We start from the raw sequence: 22,956 nt of genomic DNA, 5'->3' as shown, positions 1-22,956 counted from the left end.
ACCGCGCTCCCTCAGGCCGGGCGGGGGACACCCCAGGTCTGCGTGGCCCCCGCGGCGCCACGCCCAGTGGCCGCCCGAGCCCTGCGAGCAGGGGGAGGAGCCGCCGCCAGTGGAGGCGGAGGAGGTAGAGGAGGCGGAGACGGCGGAGACGGCGGAGAAGGGGGAGAGGAAGGTGGAGGCGAAGGTGGAAGGGAAGGTGGAGGCGGCGGGGAAGGTGGACGCCGCCGAGAAGGTGGAGGCGGCGGGGAAGGTGGACGCCACCGGGAAGGTGGAGACGGCGGAGGGTCCGGGCCGCCGGGTTGAGCTCAAGCTGGAGCCCGAACCCGAGCCGGTACGGGAGGCGGAGCAGGAGCTGAAGGGGGAGCCGAAGCAGGAGCTGGAGGATGAGAACCCAGCGCGGAGCGGCGGTGGCGGCAGCAGCGACGAGGTTCCAACCCCCACCCTCCCCTCCGACCCCCCGCGGCCCCCCGATCCCTCTCCGCGGCGCAGTCGTGCCCCCCGCCGCCGACCTCGGCCGCGACCGCAGACACGGCTCCGTACCCCGCCACAGCCTAGGCCACGGCCCCCACCCCGGCCCCGGCCCCGGCGCGGCCCTGGGGGCGGATGCCTGGATGTGGATTTCACTGTGGGTCCACCAGGCTGTTCCCACGTGAACAGCTTTAAGGTGGGAGAGAACTGGAGGCAGGAACTGCGGGTGATCTACCAGTGCTTCGTGTGGTGTGGAACCCCAGAGACCAGGAAAAGCAAGGCAAAGTCGTGCATCTGCCATGTGTGCGGCACCCATTTGAACAGACTCCACTCTTGCCTTTCCTGTGTCTTCTTTGGCTGCTTCACAGAGAAACACATTCATGAACACGCTGAGACAAAACAACACAACTTAGCCGTAGACCTTTATTATGGAGGTATATACTGCTTTATGTGTAAGGATTATGTATATGACAAAGACATTGAACAAATTGCCAAAGAAGAGCAAGGAGAAGCTTTGAAATTACAAGCCTCCACCTCAACCGAGGTTTCTCACCAGCAGTGTTCAATGTCAGGCCTTGGTGAGAAATATCCAACCTGGGAGACAACCAAACCCGAGTTAGAACTGCTGGGACACAACCCAAGAAGAAGAAGAATCACCTCCAGCTTTACCATCGGTTTAAGAGGACTAATCAATCTTGGCAACACATGCTTTATGAACTGCATCGTCCAGGCCCTTACCCACACTCCGATACTGAGAGATTTCTTTCTCTCTGACAGGCACAGATGTGAAATGCCAAGTCCCGAGTTGTGTCTGGTCTGTGAGATGGCTTCGCTTTTTCGGGAGTTGTATTCTGGAAACCCATCTCCTCACGTTCCCTATAAATTACTGCACCTAGTATGGATCCATGCACGTCATTTAGCAGGGTACAGACAACAGGATGCCCATGAGTTCCTCATTGCAGCGTTAGATGTCCTGCACAGGCACTGCAAAGGTGATGATGCTGGGAAGGCGGCCAACAATCCCAACCACTGTAATTGCATCATAGACCAAATCTTCACAGGTGGCCTGCAGTCTGATGTCACCTGTCAAGCCTGCCATGGTGTCTCCACCACGATAGACCCATGCTGGGACATCAGTTTGGACTTGCCTGGCTCTTGCACCTCCTTCTGGCCCATGAGCCCAGGGAGGGAGAGCAGTGTGAATGGGGAAAGCCACATACCAGGAATCACCACCCTCACGGACTGCTTGCGAAGGTTTACGAGGCCAGAGCACTTAGGAAGCAGTGCCAAAATCAAATGCGGTAGTTGCCAGAGCTACCAGGAATCCACCAAACAGCTCACAATGAATAAATTACCTGTTGTTGCGTGTTTTCATTTCAAACGGTTTGAACACTCTGCCAAACAGAGGCGCAAGATCACTACATACATATCCTTTCCTCTGGAGCTGGATATGACACCATTTATGGCCTCAAGTAAAGAGAGCAGGATGAATGGACAGTTGCAGCTGCCAACCAATAGTGGAAACGACGAGAATAAGTATTCCTTGTTTGCTGTGGTTAATCACCAAGGAACCTTGGAGAGTGGCCACTATACCAGCTTCATCCGGCACCACAAGGACCAGTGGTTCAAGTGTGATGATGCTGTCATCACCAAGGCCAGTATTAAGGACGTTCTGGACAGTGAAGGGTATTTACTGTTCTATCACAAACAAGTCCTGGAACATGAGTCAGAAAAAGTGAAAGAAATGAATATGCAAGCCTATTGAAGTGACACACAGACCTACCTGTAATGGAAGATGATGACACCCATACTACAACTGGCATCGAGATTTTAAAGGACCTACTTGCATGGCCCATGGGCCTGACAGAGTAAGAATTGAACAGTACCCAGTGTCTGAAAGGTCCTGATTGGAAGAGAAATAGAAGGGGCGGGAGAAGAGGCTCTAGTCTAAGCAGTCACTTAAAGGAAAATTAAATGGCAGGAATGCTCTGGGTGGGGAAGGCAGGAGCAGGGAAATCCTGACACTGGTACATATCCTATATTCCTCCAAAAGATTGTGTGGGAAAGTGTGGGGTGGGAGGGGGGTGGTGGGGGGGGTGTGCCCTTGTAACCGTAAAACATCTTTCTCCATGGGTGTTTCAGCTTCAACTGACCAATCACTTAACAGTTATATGTTTTGGTGGGGGGAAAAGAAAAGTTTATAAAAATGTAGCCCATTACATATATGGGTATGAAAGCGGAAAAGTGGAGGCAGGGATATCTCATTGACAAACACCTTTGCCAGTTTCTTTGTATTCGTGATTTTTTTGTGCTATTAAGTGCAGTATTAAAAAAGAAAAGCCCACGTGGGCTAGTGAAAGGAGAAGAAAGAAGGGGGCTTGTATAAGGGGAGCAATTGCTCCAAAAGTAGAGAAGACAAGAAGTACTGTAAGATAAGCAACCAACACAGACAGGCCTCAGCTAAGAGTATAGTGTGTGAGTGTTTAAAAAAAAAGCTGTATGATATACTTGAGCAAATCAATGAACCTCTTTGCGATTGTTTTCTCATCTGTACAATGCAGATAATTCCTACCTTAAAGGGTTATTGTTAAAGATTAAATGATATAAAATGTGTCAAAGTATAAAGTAAAAGGCTTGGAACTTTGTAGGGGCTCAGTAAACGTTTGTTGGATCTGAAACTTCTTTGAACCAGGACCAGAGTGCAGCAGAGGTGAGGTCAGTCCCACCTGAGACCCATGGACAGAAAAGACACATCGTGTCACATGCAGTCACACATACACACTCTTACAACTCCCTCCCCAGCACTGTCTACTTGGAGCCCCAAGGCAATGGACTCCACTGTCGTCCCTGTGTGCAGGGCATCATAGTTGGTGCCATACCCAGGGTTGAGGAGAGCCACAACTGTCCCCAGAAGTCATTATTCTGTCCATTTGGAAGACCATCATGTTGTTTTCGTGACTCAGCACCTCAGTGATGGGACTCAGGGCCAGTATGCTACCAGGCTTCCATACGAGGGTGTTGGTGGTCTTGGTCTTCCAAAAGCTTTATGGGTGTAGCTGCTGCATTCACCTGCAGGCATGGATCAGCAGAAACACTGTTTTCCAAACTCACTGGTCCACCAGCTCAGGGGTAGTGATGGAGTGGCATGTTGGCCTCTTCCTTGATTCTCACAGAGGGTAGAGCAGCCTGCAGAGAGCTAAGCCGAAACAGATGGGATGCCTCCAGGATGGGGTAAGCACTGGTGGTTCCTTCTTTCTCCCTCAGCATCAGGTACAAAAGCACCTACAATCTAGAAAATCCTGGGGGGCGGGGAATGAATGTATATCAGACCCATGGGGCTTGAATCCATTGGCTCTGGTAAAAGGCTGGGCTCCCCCGGGGCTTCCCAAGTCTATTTCATGGTCAACTCATTTGGAAATATACATTTATTTATGTGGTTGTGGTTGCATCCCAAACTAGCTTATAGGCTTTTTTAGGACAGGGGTTGTGTCTCCTCTGAGAGGCATCCTCAGCCCCTAGCACAGTTCCTGGCACATAGTAAGTAGATGTTCAAAACATTTATTAGATGGATGAATGAACCAATACACCTTCCTTTCATAACCAAATTTTCACCAACACCCAGGGCCCATAATCCTCAGGAGAAAATGTAAAAAGTGTTATTTTTGGTATCTTGTAGAATGGGGAAGATCAAGAGATGAATGGCCTCAGATGCCACTTGGCAGCTTCATGCAGGGTGTCTGACTACCTTTTGGGATGTGTCTGGTAGCCCTGCCTGGGAAGAAAGCCATGTCCTCATCCCTCCTCTCTGCCACAGAAGAGTTCAATCAAGCATGTGCCACCAGGTTCTGACTGCCTGTACAGAAACTGTCTTTTACATTTTAAAAACATTTTTATTTGGAAATAACTTTAAACTTACAGGAAAGTTGCAAAAATAAAAATAGTATAAAGAACATCTGTATACCCTTTACCAGATTCACTTATTGCTAACATTTTACCCCATTTGCTTTATTGTTTGCCTGTATGCAGTCTCTCATAAGTGTGTGTGTGTGTGTGTGTGTGTGTCTAGTTTTGGACCATATCAGGGTCAAGTTTACACACATTGCATACGTCATGGCCCTTCATGTCTAAGTACTTCAGTGTGCATTTCCTAATAATAGGCATATTCTCTACATCATAGTATAGTTAACAGCTTCGGTAAATTTAACATTGATACAACGGTATTATCTACCATTTGTGCTCTAATTTTGTTTGTTGATCCGATAATGTCCTTTATAGCATTTTCCTTCTCCATCACAGCATCTAGTCTAGGGTGAGGTATTGCTTTTAGTTGTCATGTCTCTTTAGCCTCCATTAATCTGGAACATTTCCACAACGTTTTTTTGTCTTGTATGGCATTAGCATTTTTAATAGAATGTTCCTCATTTTGGGTTTGTCTGATACAGAAACTGTCTTTTAAATACCCTGCACTCAGGAATAGTTCTAAGAAATATGAATGGCGCGAGACTGCTGAAGCTGACCTCCCTGTCTCCACTGGTGGAAGGCACAGACCACCAGAGGGAGCAGCTGTGCCTGGCACTTCCTGATTGAAGCACGCACCTCCTCTGGAAAACACCATTGTCCCTCAGCAACAGGGGAGCCATTCAAGCCCAGCCCTATGCCCCTATCCGTCACCAACCCCCATATTGAGAAATGGAATGTAACAGCAGCCAGGGCCTGCTTTCAGATCTCACCACCGTGGGACCCAGGGCATCACGTATTCAGCAGGTATGTATTACCTTGAGCTCACATGGAGATTCAGGCCTGTTTGAGCATGTCTGGCACATGGGTGGGTACCTCCATGGTTGGGGCCTTTAGGGGGATCAGGAGGTAACACCCTTGGCACCTTTATCAACATTCCCATGGTGGGCACAGCAGCAGTTGAGGGGGCAGGGAAGGGGTAAGTACTTTTTAAGCAGCTTCATGGGGAGAGTACACAAAGATGGGGCCCAGAATAAGTAAGGAAGAACACGTGAGATGCCAAAAACAGATTAGTTTGTGACCTACTGGGGACTTTCAGACACAATTGGACTATTTTACCTGAGGGCTGGAATTCCTGTGTGAGCACATGTGGGCAAGAGCTGGTGAAATTTAAGCTAATTCTTTAAGATTCCATCTCAGCTTAAGGCCAGGGAAACTCAGTTCACAAGTAGATTTATGATCCAGGTCCAGAAGGGCACAGGCAAAAGATGGGTGCTCACAACGGGGGGCCTTATGTACCCACAGAGCTCAGAATGAGGGACCAAACAATGGGGTACTTCCCTTTCATCCATTACACATGCTTCCCACAGTTTCTTGGCCTAACCTGGTTGAAAATCCAGAACTCTACCACTTTCCATTTCCTAGAGTAGGTAGATGTTGAAACTTACTCTGGCCCACAGTTCACATAGGTAACTGCCTCACTTCTTCCCCATCCACAGGGAATCCTGATCAGGGATGCCATCAACCAAGAGGTCTTTTCCAATCAAGAAACAGAGTGGCCCCCATTGAATTCATATTGTCATAATGCAGTAGACCTGGTGCCAGGAACCTGCATTTGCACCAAATGTATTTTCACACCCAGAAGTGAAGGCCCAGGTCATCTGAGAGTATGAAGCTCAGCACCCACATCAGTGTGTCATTACATACTGACCTTCCCCTGCAGGTGACCCAATACCATTTTTAAACTCTTGTATTGAAGTATATCAAATATACAGGAAAGTGCATATATCATAAGGGTACAACTTGATGAATTTATAGAAAATGAACATATCCCTGTAAACAACAGTCAGATCAAGAAACAGAACATTACCCATAAGTCAGGCCCCCCTCCTGCTTCCTTCCAGTCAATAACTCCAAAGGGTAATCCCTATCCTGACTTCTTTCACTGTAGATTAGTGTTGCCTTTTTTTTGCCTTCTATAAATGGAATTGTTCAATATGTATACTTTTGCTTCTGGCTTCTTTTGCTCAATATTATTTAATGAGCTTCAGATATGAAGTCTTTTTGTCAAAAAAAATATGAAGAGTGTCATTATTTCTGTCTAAAGAACTAAAAGTAAGAATCCCTATTCTTCACAGTGATTTCTCACATATTGGACCAATTCAAAGGGACCCAGGCCATTGCAAAGTTGGACCTCGAGAGTGTTTATAATCTCAGTCAGGTACAAGAAAATGGTGGATGAAAAACAGCCTTCCAGATAAGTTTGGGATAATTTAATTACCCAGAAATGTTAATCCTGGGCCCTGTTCTGTCTAATAATATTGGACCCTATCCCTGTTCCAATAGCTCCTGAATGGGAAACTCTATTCTAGTAAGTTCTCAAACTTTAGCTTGCATCAGAGTCACCTGGATGGTCTTGTTAACACACAGATTGCTGGGTCCTGCCCCCAGAATTTCTGATTTCAGTAGATCTGGGATGGGGCTTGATAATTTGTATTTCTAATACATTCCCAGGTGATGCTCATGTTTCTGGTTCTGGGATCACACTTTGAGAACCACTGATCTATTCAATTTGTTTTCACACCATGGTTCTTGGAGCCCAAGGAGATGCCCCAGGAGCACCTTGGAGAGCACCTTGGGGAGCAAGAGGGAGGGTAAATTGGTGAAGATTGGGAACGCTCAACCCCACTTCAACCAGAGCAGTTCCCCTCTTATTTTATATTTTGGGGTTCCAAGTAATATTTGAAGAAAGGGTTCTGCTACTAAAATCTTTAAAATTTGAAAATCACTATGCTAAGGAATTTTAAACTCCAGGGGAGTGATATATTTAAACTACATGAGTAGTATATCTGGAAAATAATCCAACATGCTACAGAGACCTGGCTCAAATGTGCCCTTAACCTAGATGGTCCTGAGGGGGACTTAATTTCCTTGGAACTTAAAGAAGTATGTATTTATGATAATGGAAGTGATAAGGGAAAATGCTTAATTATAAGTAAGGTGAAAAATCACACGTATAAAGTATGTATTTTTTCTGGCTATATAGCATACTAAGATGACATGAATAGCTTCTCCCCAACTACAAACACATATTAACACTAGATAAACTATAACAAATTTAATTTATATCTGAGCTTAAAAAAACAAAAAGTCAAATCTCCAGAGAAGCAAAAAGAAAAAGCCAATCTAGTAATTGTAAAGGGACACTGCAATAATCCCTTGTGGTATTGGTTCCAGATATCAGGACCTAGGGGCTACAGGCTTAGAGCTGGGGATCTAATGCCCATGCAGGTACTGGCAACACAACCTCAAGTCTACCAGAGTCAGAGAAGCTTCAATGGAAACCTCTGGACAAAGCCTTTAGTAGCTTCTCTGCCCTTTAAAAGGGGTTTGGAAAGTAAGCAGTGAAAAGTCTTATGCTCTCTCTGGAGCCAGCAGAAGAAATAAAATCCCCAGGCCTATGTCATATGTTGATGTGGGGTCTAAATTTGCCCTACTGTGTGTTATGGGAACCACATACTGAAAAATTGTAATAAAAATTAAAGCAGAACCATTGAAACCCCTAGAACTTCAGCAAAAATAAATACATTTTTACAATCCAGGGCACATGGAACCCCACAGAAAAAGACAATACCTGCTGAAGATGTGCTCAGAAATAAACACAAAAATATAGTACTTGCAAAGAAATGATACACCATGAAGGAGTTATCAGTTGCCACAAGGAGAATTAGTACCCCTACGAAATACTGATGAGAAGAACTACTACTCTTTTTAAGAGTGAAATAAGGACATTCAGAAAAAACAAACCTAAGAAAGTTTAGTAATGACAGACTCTCACTAAAATAACTACTGAAAGATGCACTTCAGGAAGAAAGAAACTGAAATCAGAGAAAAGGGGTGAATAGGAGGCAAGGAACAGTGAACAAAAATTGGTAAACATGGGGAAATCATTAAGTGTATAAAACAATAATAATGTTGAGCAATATGGAGGTATAAAAACAAGCTGGCACTAAAAACACGAGCACAAAAACATATAAGACAACAGAGGACTATTAATATTTAAAGCATTCTAAGTTCTTGTATTGTTTGGGAAGAAGGTATGGATATTGCCTGAATTTAGACCTTGTTAAATCAAGTATGAATGTTTAAGCATTTAAGAATATGGACTTCTAGTTTCTGGCAACGGCAGGCTTGGTTATTTGATTCATCTTTCTTTATTGAAGTAATAAAGTATGCTGGATAGAATATTTCAAAACCACTTTAAATGCAATGAAGAGCTGAGAGGACAGAGGGAAACTTCCAGGCCAATTTTTGGATGAAAGCTTGTAACCAGACAGGTAAGCAGAGATATTGGTGCACCAAAGCCAATTTTCTCTGAGGGCATTGACCTACAGTGCATACCTGAGCTTTGACTCAATGGTCACACGGGGCTAGAAAGACAGAAGTCAAGGCTCAGGGCAAGCCCAAGGTAGGAATTTAATAGGGGACCTTCTCCACGTTAGGCTGAGACCCCAAGGGCTACACGAGCAGCATAAGGGCAAACCAGAATGAAACATGTCCCTTTTCCCAGCAATCTCAGAGAACTGTACAGAAGGCTGCCTTGCACTAAGCAGAGCTCTTCTGCTAAAAAGAAAGGGTAAAAAAGGGGGAGGGGGGTTAAAAAAATCCATCCCTGACAAAATGAGGCCACACTCCAGTACTCAAACAGATTTGCATCCCTATCACCCATTGCCTGAATTAGCCAAGGAACTTCAAGCTGTGAACTTGATTTTAGGTGGCTCCCAGACAGGTAGTATGCCACAGTGCTTGGTAGAAACAAATACAAAGCCTCTGGAGTAGAATGTACTCATTCCAGGCCTCATCCCCACAAATAAATTTTCATGGGCAATGATCAGAAAGCCGACTAAAATAGACAGGCACAGAAGGAAACAAGGCAACTTGAGTTAGAAACAGCAGGGATAAGAAACAATAGAAACAGACCCACACAGATTTTGGATAATAGAATTACCAGACACATATTTTAAAACAACTATGTGTACCATGTTTAAGAAACAAATTGTTAATTTGAAAATATCTACAGGGAAGGGAAATCTATAAACAGTGACATAGCATATTGGGGAAAAAAAGAGCTTCTAGAAGTGAAAAATACCAACTCAATGAATGTTTCTGACAGAAATGTAGACATGAGAAAAGAGAGTGTTAATGAACTAGAAGATAAACCTGAAGATATGATCAAGAATGCAGTATGGAGAGAGGAAAAGAAATAGAAAGTACAGGAGAGAGAGTAAGAGATGTAGAGGATACAATGAGAAAATTTAGCCCACATCTGATTATAGTGTGAGAGAAAGAGAATATGAAATGAATATTAATGAGGCAGAGTCATATTTGAAGAGATAATGGCTGAGAATTTTTCTAGACCTAATGAAAGAAATGAATCCTCACATTCAAGAAGCCCAACAAATCCTACATAGGATAAATAGAGATCTACACCAGACACTGCAGAAAACCAAAGAGCAAGAAGATATGGAGTCAGAGAAAGATGACAGATCATGTCATAGGGACAGCGATAGTCTAGACTGACAGCTGACTTCTCAACAATCAGAAGATGGTGGAATGATCTTCAATTTGCTGATTGTTAACTTAGTATTCTATACTCAGCAAAAATATTTTTAAAAGAATGAGAGTAAAATAAAGACATTTTCACACAAACATTGAGATAGTTCTTCACCAGCAGATCTTTACTAAAGGAAATTCAAAAGAGTGTATTGTAAGTAGAAAGTAGAAGGAAAATGATCCTAAGCAGAAGATCTGTGATGAAAGAAAGAATGAAAAGTAAAGATGATGGTAAATATGTGGACAAATTTAAATAAATATGGAAGTATAAAACAATAATAATCATTGCTAGTGGGATTTGAAAGCAATCTAGACTTAAAATACCAGACAACAATAAGCATATGAGTTGAGAGGGTCAATGGAGTTAAAATGTTCCAAGCTCATGTATTATCTGGAAGGAAGGGAAAGGATTTTTTTTTTAATTTAGACTTCTGTAAGTTAATTATTTATGTTGTTATTTCTGAGGTAACCATTAAAAAATAGAAACAGAGTGCATAACTTCCTAACTTACGCATTAGTAGAGGGGAAAATGGAATAATAAAAAAAGACTATATAACTTCCAAGCCTCTGAAGGGAAAAAAGGGGGAAAACCCCATCAATCAAATTGAAGTCAGGAAAGGAGAAAAGAAATAAAGAAGCATTGAAAAATTATGGTAAATAGAAAGCACAAATTAAAACGGTGGAAACAAATCCAAATACCATAAAACAATGATGATAATAAATGCACATGAATTAAACTCTCCAGTTAATAGTGTCAGGTTGGATTTTGAAAAATCCAGCAATGTGCTCCTTAAAAGAGACATATCTAAAACAGAAGGTCACAGGTTGGAAGTATTAAGGAATGAAAAAAGCTATTCAGGAAAATCCTAACTGAAAGAAAGCTAGTGTAGCTCTGTTTATAACATACAAAATAGATTATAAGGCCAAAATAATTATTAGTGATAGAGAACATCACTATGTAATGATAAAATGAATAGTTGTTTATTAACAGTAGGAAGATATAAAAATTCTAAATTATATATATTTAGTAACATAGCTTCAAAAGATATAAGGCAAAAATAGACAGGATTATGAAGAGAAACTGACAAATTTATAATTGTAGTGGGAGAGTTTAACATACCTTCATTAGAGACTGTTAGATTAATCAGACAAAAAAGTCAATAAGAACTTAGGTTTTAACAGCACAATTATCAAGTTCAATCTAATGAATTGATGTGTCTGTGTATGTCTATATGCTATGTATATATATGTATGTATACATACATACATACATACATACATAAATAGTTCTCCATGCACCTAAGTTAATACATACACTTTCTTTTCAAGCACAATTGGGATATTGACCACATTCTTGGTCATAAAGCAAGTTTCAATAAATACCACAGAATTGGTTTCATTCAGACCACATTCCCTGATCACAGTGTAATTCTAGTTAGAAATAAAAGCAACAACAACAAAAAAACTTTTTAAAAAAGTTGTTTGGAATGTTTAAAAACACTTTTAAATAGTTCGTGGGTTAAAGGAAAATCATAATGTAAATTAGAAAGTATTTAGTACTGAATGATAATATAGATATCAAAACTTATGAGATACAGCTAAAACAGAACTTAAAGGGAACTGTATGGCTTTGAATGCTTTTTATTAGAAGAGAAGGCTAAAATTTAATAATTTAAGCATTTAATTCAAGAAGTTAGAAAACCGACAACAAATTAAACCTAATGAAAGCAGAACAAAAGGCACAATCTGTGTAAGATCATAAATCAATGAAATAGAAAACAGGAATGCAGTAGAGAAGATCAATAAAACTAAAACTTAGTTCTTTGAAAAGACAAACACCTGGCAAGATTGAAGAAGAAAACAAAAGAGAAGGAACAAGTGAATAATATTAAGAATGAATAGAGGGACAAAACTATAGATATAATAGAGATTTAAAAATAATTTTAAAATACTACCAACAACTTTATACCAATAAATATAAAATTGTAGATGAAATGAACAATTTTCTAGAAAAAAACTTTGCAAAACTTATTTAAGAAGAAATAGAAAGACTAAAAGATATATATTTTAAAAAATGGAGTCAATAGTTTAAAATCTCCTCTCCCCTAGACAATATTAAAAAAAAAAGTTTCTAAGGTGAGATCTACCAAACCTACCTAATACAAACTGTTCCAGGAAATATGAAAGGAGGAAACACTTCTGCATCATTGAACGCAACTGATATATAATCTTTATGGATAATAACCAATCCCACTTACAAACCTAGATATGAAAATCCTAAAAATACTAGTAGACTGAATTAGCAATGTAGGTAAAAAAGACACATCATGACCAAATTTTATTTTTCTCAAGAATGCAAGGATAGCTTAATATTAGAAAATCTATTGAGAATTTTGGTTAAAGATGGAGGGTTGAATTTCCCATTAGCTTTTCCTCCCTCCCAAGACCTCACTAAATTGATGGTAAAGGGATTTTAAAAAGGAACAAATCCACAAAGACAAGGAGAATGAGAGTATATAAGAGCAATAAAATTGGGGCATCTAAAAAAGCAGCTTTGGTTTCAGCTCCAACATGTAAAAAGCTCGGAAGTTATCACTCCCATCCTTACAACAAGAAAGCTGGGCCAACCGAAAATAGACAATTTTATTAGACCCATCAGAGAACTGAAGTCGCAGGGCAAACTACCACCTTGAAATCTGGAGAGACAGGCAGATCCAAAGAGATTCAGCACCCGGGATGCGCTTACCTGGAATAGAAGTCAGTGGAAGCCATAGTGGTAAGAACACTTACTTAACTAGTAATTGTGACATATAGCTGGAAACTGAGTGTGGACTGGAATATATACATACATATATAGCATGTGTATATCTATGCATACATATAGTGTCTATATATATACACACACACGGAATATAGCATATATATAGATATCTGTCTGTATCTATATCTATATCTATGTATAGAAAGACATCCTGTTGATCCTGTTTCTCTGAAGAACCCTGATTAATACAAGGGCAGAAGAAATATTTGAAGCATTTGAAACAACAATGGACAAAAATGGTCCAAAATTATTTACACAAAACCACAGATCCAGGAAGCTCAGAGAACACCAAGCAAGATAAACACCAAGCAAAATGAAATACAAAAAGCCCACAGCTAGGCATATCCAAACTTCAGAAAACCAAAGACAGAGAAAGTCTTGAAGGAAGACAGAGAAAGCAGATGGATGAATAATAACTGACTTAGCAGTCCCAAGAAAGTTGCATCCTAAAATGACAGTGGAACAAGCGGAGAGACAACCCGATTTACACCATGAGATTTTCAAAACATTTAGGAGTTTATGGCACCAAAAATCTCTGAAAGTAGGGGTGATGGTGAGACTAAAAGGAGGAGGCTTGGTTGAAAATTTGTTTAAGAAGCAGTGCACAAATAAAAGCCCAAGAGCAAATGATTTCACTGGTGAATTCTACCAAATGTTTAAAGGAGAATGAACAACAATCCTTCACAACTCTCCCCCAAAATACAAGAAGATGTAACACTTCCCAACTCACTCTATGAGGCCTGTATTACCCTCATACCAACGCCAGACAAAAACATTACAAGAAAAATATAGATCAATATACTTTATGAAAATGGATGTGAAAATCCTCAACAAAATACTAGTAAACCGAGTCCAGCACCATATTAAAAAGATTATACACCATGACAAAGTGGAATTTATCCCTCAGTGCAAGATTAGGTCAACATATGAAAATCAGTCAATGTAATACACCATATTAATAGAATGAAGGAAAAAGAACACATGATTATCTCAATAGATGCAGAAAAAGCATTTGACAAAAAAAAAAAAAAAACCCACAGACAATAACAGGAGTTGGCAAGGATGTGGAGAAATTGGAACCCTTGTACATTGCTGGTAGGAATGTAAAATGATGCTGCTGCTTGGAAAACAGTTTGGCAGTTCCTCAGAAAGTTAAACACAGAGTTACTGTATAACCTAGCAATTCAACTCCTAGGAATATACCTAAGAAAAATAAAAACACGTGTTCACACAAAAACTTGTACATGAATGTTCATGAAAGTGTTATTCACAATAGCCAAAATCTGGAAACAACCCAAATGACCCTAAACTGAAGAATGGAAAAACAAAATGTGACATATTTGTACAATGGAATATTATTCAGCTGTAAAAAGAATGAAGTACTGATAAATGCTACAACATGGGTGACTCTTGGAAACATTATCCTAAGTGAAAGAAGCCAGACACGGAAGGCCACATATTTTATTGATTCCATTTATATGAAATGTCCAGGATAGGCAAATCCATAGGGCAGAAATTAGATTAGTGGTTGTGGGGGGTGGGGGGAGTTTAGGGGAAGGGGAGAATGGGAATGACTGCTAATGGATATAGGGTTTCCTTTGGGGCTAATGAAAATGTTCTGGAATTAAATAATGGTGATTGTTGCACAGTCCTGTGAATATACTAAAACCCAATGAATTGTATACTTTGAAAGGGTGAATTTTACAGTATGTGAATGGTATCTCAATTTTAAAATGTAAGTTATAATAAAAGAATGTTTCTTAAAGAGTTGTGAAGATTCAGGGGGCTGGCCAGGTGGCATAGCGGTTAAGTGCGCGCGCTCCGCTAGGGCTGCCCGGGGTTTGCAGGTTTGGATCCCGGGTGCACACCAATGCACCGCTTGTCAAGCCATGCTGTGGCGGCGTCCCATATAAAGTAGAGGAAGATAGGGCCGGCCCTGTGGCTTGGTGGTTAAGTGCGCGCGCTGCGATGCTGGTGGCCCGGGTTCGGATGCCGGGTGCGCATCGAGGCACCACTTCTCCGTTCATCCTGAGGCCGAGTCCCGCATACAGCAACTAGAAGGATGTGAAGCTACGACATACAACTATCCACTGGGGCTTTGGGGGGAAAAATAAAATAAATAAAATCTTTAAAAAAAAAAAATAAAGTAGAGGAAGATGGGCACGGATGTTAGCCCAGGGCCAATCTTCCTCCGCAAAAAGAGGAGGATTGGCAACAGATGTTAGCTCAGGCTGGTCTTCCTCACAAAAAAAAAAAAAAAAAAAAAGAGTTCTGAAGATTCAAATGCATGTATTCCTGGCACCATCATAAGTGCTCAGTAAATGAAAGGTGCAATTCTTTTAGAAAAAAGAAAGAAGCAGCAGTTAGACCCCAGAACCTGCCCTCTCTCTCCGTCTTCAGCCATACAACTTCCTCTTTCCCACCTAAGCTGAGAAGACTGGAAATAGGGGTGCTATCCTGAAAACAGGAGGTTAAGTGAAATTTTACAAGAAAAATGACCTACCTAATTGCAAGGGAAACTGCAAAACTGCTGTGTGCTCAGCTAGATTTGAGTGAGCAAAACTAACAACCTCTGCCACAAGGTCAAAACTGACAAAGACTCTCTCCTTGACCAAACTTTAGTCAGGCTCTCTAAGACCTCTTTTTGACTAGGACTCATCCTTGGGCTTTGTCTTTGGCCTGCCTAGTCCAATTTTAGCATGAATCCTGCTAAGTCAGTTTAGTGAGAATCCCCCTACCCTTGATGTCTCTCCTCTTAGTAATTTTCTATCCAGTGACCCCTCATTCTGCTTATTCACTATAAATCTCCACTTATCCTTGTTGTATTTGGAGTTGAGCCCAATGTCTCTTCCCTGTTGTGATAGCCTTGACACCTATGACCATAGTCCTGAATAAACTCTTCCTTACCATTTTAACAAGTGAAAGAATAATTTTTTTAACATACCATGAGTTGGAAGTGGTTACCTCTGGGGAGTGGGAAATGGGTGAAGGCTAGAGAGTATTGTTTTTTCATAAGAAATCTTGTAGAATCATTTGGCTCCAACTCAATGCTTGCATAATTTTGATAAGATTAGCAATTAGGAAATGCAAATTAAACAATATTGAGACACCATTTTCATACTCATCACATTGGAAATTTTACAAAGTCTGAAAATACCAAATTGGCATTGGCAAGGATGTTAGAGTAACTGGGATTTTCATATACTGCGGGTTGGAGTATAAATTATTGGTACCACTTTAGAGAGCAGTTTGGAGAGTTTGTTTGTTTTGCTCACAATCTTTGAGAGGACGTGGTACCAGCCAGCTCCTGTGCTTCTAGGTATAAACCCTAGAGAACTCTTGCACACAGAGTATTGCTTTTTATAGTAAAATTTCCACCAGTGAAGGAAAGGATGAATAAATGTTGGTATATTAATACAATGGAATGCTTTATAGAAATGAAAATCAATTAACTTGATCTATATGTATCCACATGGATAAACCCCACAAACATAATATTGAATAAAAAAAAATTTGGGAGTGATACATACAGTTTGATATTATTTATGTAGATTTTTAAAATATACCAAACAGCACTAAGTACTGTTTTTAAGGACATATACATATAGTGAAAGTATAGAAACATTGGTAGGGAGAATACAGACTAATTTCAGAATAGTGGTTACCTTGGGGGAGGGAGAGAAGGGAATGCATCTGGAAGGAGTACAAAGGGGGCTTCATCTGTATTTGTAACATTTTATTTCTTTAAAAGAAAATTTATGTAAACATGCCAAAATAACAAAATTTAAGGTACATGAGTATTTGTTATATTGTTCTGTGCACTTTTTAATATGTTTGAAATATTTAAAATTAAAAGTGTGTTGGGGCCGGCCCGGTGGCGCAAGCGGTTAACTGCGCGTGCTCCACTGCAGCAGCCCGGGGTTCATCAGTTCGGATCCCGGGCACGCACCGACGCACTGCTTGGCAAGCCACACTGTGGCGGCTTCCTACATAAAGTGGAGGAAGATGGGCATGATGTTAGCTCAGGGCCAGTCTTCCTCAGCAAAAAAGAGGAGGATTGGCACAGGGCTGATCTCACAAAAAAAATAAATAAATAAATAAAATAAAATAAATTAAAAAATAAAAGTGTGATTTATTACTCTAACCCACCATAAGCAATGCCAAAAGACTGATAACAAACTGAAAAATAGTTACAACTCATTTTTCTTTCTTTTTATTTTTTTTGTGAGGAAGATCAGCCCAGAGCTAACATCCATGCTAATCCTCCTTTTTGCTGAGGAAGACCGGCTCTGAGCTAACATCTATTGCCAATCCTCCTCCTTTTTTTTTTCCCCCAAAGCCCCAGTAGATAGTGGTATGTCATAGTTGCACATCATTCTAGTTGCTGTATGTGGGACGCGGCCTCGGCATGGCTGGAGAAGCAGTGCGTCAGTGCGTGCCCAGGATCCGAACCCGGGCCGCCAGTAGCGGAGCGCGTGCACCTAACTGCTAAGCCACGGGGCCGGCCCTCATTTTTCTAAAATATAAAGAACTCCTACAAATCCATCTGAAAGAGACCACGGTAAAAATATGGGAAAAGAATATTGATGCTTCACAGAAGAAAACAAATGGCTCTTACACATAAATGATTCTCAACCTCAGTCATAATAAGAGAAATGCAAATTATGACTAAGTTCAGATGCCATATTTTATATATCAGGTTGGCACGGATAAAAAATGTCTGCTAACTCACCATAGTGGTGAGAATGTGAAGAGACAGTCTCATATATAGCTATTAAACTGTACACTCTCTATGTAGAGCAGTTAGTCAATATCTATCAAAATTACAAATACACATACTTATACTAAGCACTTCCACTTCTAGGAATTTATCCTACAGATATACTTGCACACATGCAAAATGATGTACAAGGTTATTTCTTGCAACATTGGAGACAACCTAAATGTCTAACAATACAGGACTGGTTAAATAAATTATGGTACCTCTATACAGTGGACTAAAATGCAACTGTTAAAAAGCAAATAAACATTTTATGTACTCATATGGAATAATTGGCAAGATATATTAAATGAAAAAAGGTAAAGTGTGGAACATTAAGCATGAAATTCTACCATTGCATGTGAATGCATTATCTGTTCCAAAGATGTGATTTCAATTATGTAAGCTATATATGTGTACCTGGTATTAATCTCCATCCACAAACTTGTGTGAAATAAATATACTTTATTTTCAACAATTCAACCTAATTTCTGTCTCCGAGCCCCAGTTTCACCAGTAATACTATTTCAGACTTATCCCCAACTACCACCAAGATGGTGCCACAATTCTGATATCTTAGTTAGTGCCAGGATATTGGAGATTGGCAGCTAGTCCTCAATCATCTGTCTGCATAGTTTGCCACTGAGCAAATCTTGGGTCTAAAGCCCCATGGAGTCTGGTGGATATCTGATGAATCCATGCCAAATTTCAGACATGTATCTCTTTCATAATGCTGCCTATTTTACCATCTGCTGAGATGTAACTGGACACTGGGGATACAACAGTGTCTACAAAATAGAACAGAACAGATGAAAATCCCTGCCTTCATGGAGCCTATGTTCTAGAGGAAGAGGAGAAGGAGCCTAATTCCAGAGTACTTTTATGAGGAGACTGGAGTGGAGGTTGAAGCCCATCTTGCCTGTGGAATCCTAGACAGGATTTGAGGGTTGGTAGGAATGAAAAGTGGGGCTGAAAATAGGGGGATGGATTAAAGATCTGTCTATGGAAGAGGTGAGTCTGTTGCCCTTACCCCAACCCCAAATACACATAAGCAGCCCAGCAAAAACTGGAAGTCTCTTTTTATAAAGATCTTGTGTCATAAAGGACTTGAATTCCATGGATATGATGAATCAGTGCCACGGGCAGGGAGGGGGTTGGGGGAGGGAAATGAGAGTATTCCCTGGGGGGAGGAGTATTTTATCACTGTTATTATTTATAATTACTGATCCTTGGTGATAATAAAAAGCAGACTGACTTTTAGTTGTTTTTATTTTTTTTAATTATCTAAAAACAGTACACCCCTTGATTGCCTTGCTACCCAGTGCGAAAATCTGTTCCCACCACCCTTGCCCTTGGCAGAGAATGACAAAGATAGAGGAGAGATGTTCTCCTAGAACAAATGAATTAATATAATTTGAGACAAGATATTTGATACAATAAACCTATGTCAAGGATATGGACTGCTTTACAGTACTTTTCAACAGATGAGTAGTAATCAAAAAGGAACCAGTTCAAGACTTATGCATAGAAACTGGAGGGAAATGAGGAAAAAGAGAATGAAACATAAGCAAAAGACAAATGAAGAGCATACACAATGAGAAAGTTTTCCAAAAAAACACTGGAAGCATTATATGTATCCTAATGGTGTATAGATATTATAGGTATCATGATGGCTCTTTTAAAAGGGTACAATCAAGAAATATAAGGGTTCAAAGAAGATATTTAAGACAGTGGGAGATTAAGAAAACAAGTTTGTAAATCTCAAAACAAAATAGAAAAAAAAATAAATTACAAAGCCACATTAGAAATAAACAAGCAAACTCCACAACTGAAAAGATAGAAACATTGTGAAAAGGCTTAAGGAAATCACACCAAACAAAATGGAAACAATAATAGCACCATGATTATAGAAAGAACTACAGCTGATAAGGTAGATGAAGCTGATGTGAGAAATCCTTCATCCCACCTCAGATACATCAATGCTGGATAAATGTAATGGAAACAAAATATATATAGCCATGTTTAGAATCAAGAAAGGGGAATGCCCAAGTACCAGAGACAAAGAGGGAAGGCCAAGTTAGATCAGTGACCCTGAGCTGAAGCTGAAAATGACCTAAGAGGGTATCAGATTTTGGCATACACTTGCAGCAATAATGAAAGGGAAGTCTGGGGACCCCTAGGACCCCCAAGATCCTTTTGGAGGTCCACAAAGTCAAAACTATTTTCACAATGATACTGAGATTTCGTTTGAATTTATCACTCTCATTTATTACTCAATCAAATGTACAGCAGTTTTCCTGAAGCTACATGACCTATGATATTGCAACAGACTGATGCAGAAGCAGCTATGAGAATCCAGCTGTCTTCCATTAAGCCAGACATTAAAGAGATTTGCAAAAATGTAAAACAATGAGATTACATGTTTTGTGTATTTTGGAATATATAGTTATTTTTCATTTCAAGTATGTAATTTATGTAACGTTTACAGTACTATTTTAAATGAATTAACAAATTAATATTTAATTTTTAATCACTTTTAACTTCTGTTTTGGCAAGTATTGATAGATATAACCCACATAAATAAAGCTCTTTAGAATGTTCAATAATTTTTTATTTTTATTTTAAAATTAATATACAGTAAAATTGGCTTTGTTGGCATACAGTTCGATAAATTTTAACACTTGTATAGGTTCATGTAACCATCATCACAACCAGAATAAAGAACAGTTCAATTACCCCAAAAACTCCCTTTTGCTGTCCCTTTGTCATACCTTCCCCCAACCTCTAAGCCTTGACAACCATTGATTCATTCTCCATCACTATAGTTACACCTTTGTGAGAATGCCATATAAATGGAATCATACAACGTGTAAACTTTTGAGAAGTGCGTCTTTCCTTCAGCATAATACTTTTGATAGCCATTCAAGTTGTTGAGTGAATCAATAGTTATTCCTTTTTATTGCCGAATAGTACCAGTTTATTTATCCATTCACCCACTGGGAGGGTTGTTTCCACCTTGAGGCTATTACAAATAAAGCTACTGTGAATGTTTGTGTACACGTATCTCATGAACATTTTTCTAAGGTAAATACCCAAGAATAAGATTGCTTGATCATATGGTAAGTGTATGTTTAACTTTATAAGAAACTCCAAACTGTTTTCCAAAGTGGCTGTAACATTTTGCATTCTGAAGAGCAACGTAAAAGAGTTCTAGTTGCTCTGCATCCTTGCTAGCAATTGGTTTTGTCAGTATTTTTTATTTTAGCTATTCTAATAGGTGTGTGGTGGTATCTCATCATGGTTTTAATATGTATTTTCTTAATGGCTAATGATGTTGAAAGTCTTTTCATGTGCTTATTTTCACCCATATATCCTCTTTGTTCATGTGAGTGTTCAAGTCTTTTGGCTATTTTTCAATGGAGTTTTTATTTTCTTACTGTTGAGTTGTGAGAGTTCTTTATATATGCTGGATACAAGTTCTTTGTCAGATGTGAGAATTACAAATATTTTCTCCCAGTCTGTAGCTCCTCTTATCATTCTCTTAACAGTATCTTCACAGAACAAAAAGTTTGGATTTTGATAAAGTCCAATTTATCATTTTTTTTCTTTTATGGATCATGCTTTTGGTGTCATGTGGAAAAAACTCTTTACATAACCCCAGGTCATGAAGCTATTTTTCCTACATTTTCTGTTAAAATTTTCATATTTTTATGTTTTATATATAGATCTATTTTTGATTTTGAGTTAGTTTTTATAAGGTGTAAGGTTAAGGTTGAGTTCATTTTTTTTTGTACATGGAAGTCCAGTTATTCCAATGTCATTTGTTGAAAAGACTATCCTTTCTTCATTGAATTGCCTTTACACTTTTGTCAAGAATCAATTGGTCATATTGGGTGGTTCTATTTCTAGACACTCTATTCTGCATTGATCTATGTGTGTGTTCCTTCACCAATACCACACTGTCTTGATTTCTGTAACTTCGTAGTAAGTCTTAAAATCAGGTAGTGTGATTACTTCGACTTTATTCTCTTCAAAATTATTTTAGCTATTCTCATTCCTTTGTCTTTTCATATAAATTTTGGTATTAGCATGTCAATATTGACAAAAATATAGCTTCAATTTTTAATGGAATTGTGTTAAATATATAGATTAATTTGGGGAGAATTGACATCTTTACTATGTTGAGTCTTCCAATCCATGAACATGATATGTCCCTCCCTTTATTTAGGCCTTCGCTGATTTCTTCCATCAGCATTTTGTAATTTTCAGTATACACTTTTGGGTTTTGGACTTCCATGAGTCCATGCCAGGTTATACCAGAAGAAATAAAGTGGTAAACTCACTGATAATTTGGTGATACTACAAAATCTGGTCTTCTTCCTCAATCCACTCTCTATTATTTACTTTCAGAGTACTCAAATAGCTGTTGCATGCATTTTGTCCAGGTTTCACAGCTGTATTTAGTGGGAGAGGCAGTTTGGAGTTTGTTTACTACATCTTACCAGAACAAAACAATAATTTTTAAGTGTAAATAAGTCCTGAAATGAAAAAGTTTGAGAACCACTGCATTTTAGGGACTGGAGTTTTAATACTCTTACAGAGATGGAAGATGAGGCCATGAAATGGGAACTGAGTTCCATCCGTTAAGCCATGAGCCACCCTTTCACACATAGGGAACTAGTAAAATTTTACCCACAGGGCCAAAAATATGGCAAGGAAGTTCACCATTTGTGCAGGACAATAGGTGGAAAAATAGATCTAAAAGAAGAGGAATATAACAAATAACTTCAAAATCATTAGAGAAATAGGGATTTTTTAAAAGAGTGATTAATCTAAGAGATGCAGACAGGAGGGGGAAAGAAGAAAATATGGTTCAAAGAAAACATAGGGACTTTCTCTTCTGATCATGATGGAGTAACAGGAACTGGGTTTACATTCTTGCCTTAAACAACTGAAATGAGTGGATAAATTACATAAAACAATGGTTTTCAGACATTGAACATCAGGCAGCAAAGGATACTGATCCTTGAGAGAAAGAAAAACAAAGTGAGCCCTATGATTACCTCAGCTTACTGCCTGGTGAGTTTTCAGGTCACAGCACAGGCAGAGGGAATCCAAACAGAGCCTGGCAGTTTCCCTGAGTCAAGAAGACAGAGCTAAAAATTCAAGGAGGACAAGCTGATTAGATTTACAGGGCAGAATACTGTAGGGGGTACAGGAGAGCATGCTAGTGCTCTGGAAATATGCAGACGGTTCTCCTAGAGTCTTCAGCTGAGTACTGATCAGCACATGTAGATAAGGAAACTACTCAAGGCCAGGGAATGAATCACAAGCAATG

General features: G+C 39.7%; 1 protein-coding gene across 1 annotated transcript; it reads left to right on the top strand.

Moving 5' to 3' along the window:
• Nucleotides 1-662: 662 nt before the first annotated feature.
• USP27X (ubiquitin specific peptidase 27 X-linked) lies at nucleotides 663-2,526 on the top strand. Its single transcript, XM_014790949.2, has one exon. The coding sequence runs from the start codon at nucleotides 917-919 to the stop codon at nucleotides 2,231-2,233; it is 1,317 nt and encodes a 438-aa protein (XP_014646435.2). The 5' UTR covers nucleotides 663-916; the 3' UTR covers nucleotides 2,234-2,526.
• The last annotated feature ends 20,430 nt before the right edge of the window (nucleotides 2,527-22,956 follow it).

This window comes from Ceratotherium simum, chromosome X (assembly GCF_057802395.1).
Source record: "Ceratotherium simum simum isolate JZ-2026a chromosome X, ASM5780239v1, whole genome shotgun sequence".
Classification (NCBI taxonomy): Eukaryota; Metazoa; Chordata; class Mammalia; order Perissodactyla; family Rhinocerotidae; genus Ceratotherium; species Ceratotherium simum.
Note: the sequence above shows the minus strand (reverse complement) of the source record. Positions and strands in the feature narration are given on the sequence as shown.

Coding starts and splice junctions, on each gene's coding strand:
- USP27X (XM_014790949.2), top strand. CDS start 917: ATGTGTAAGGATTATGTATATGACAAAGACATTGAACAAATTGCCAAA.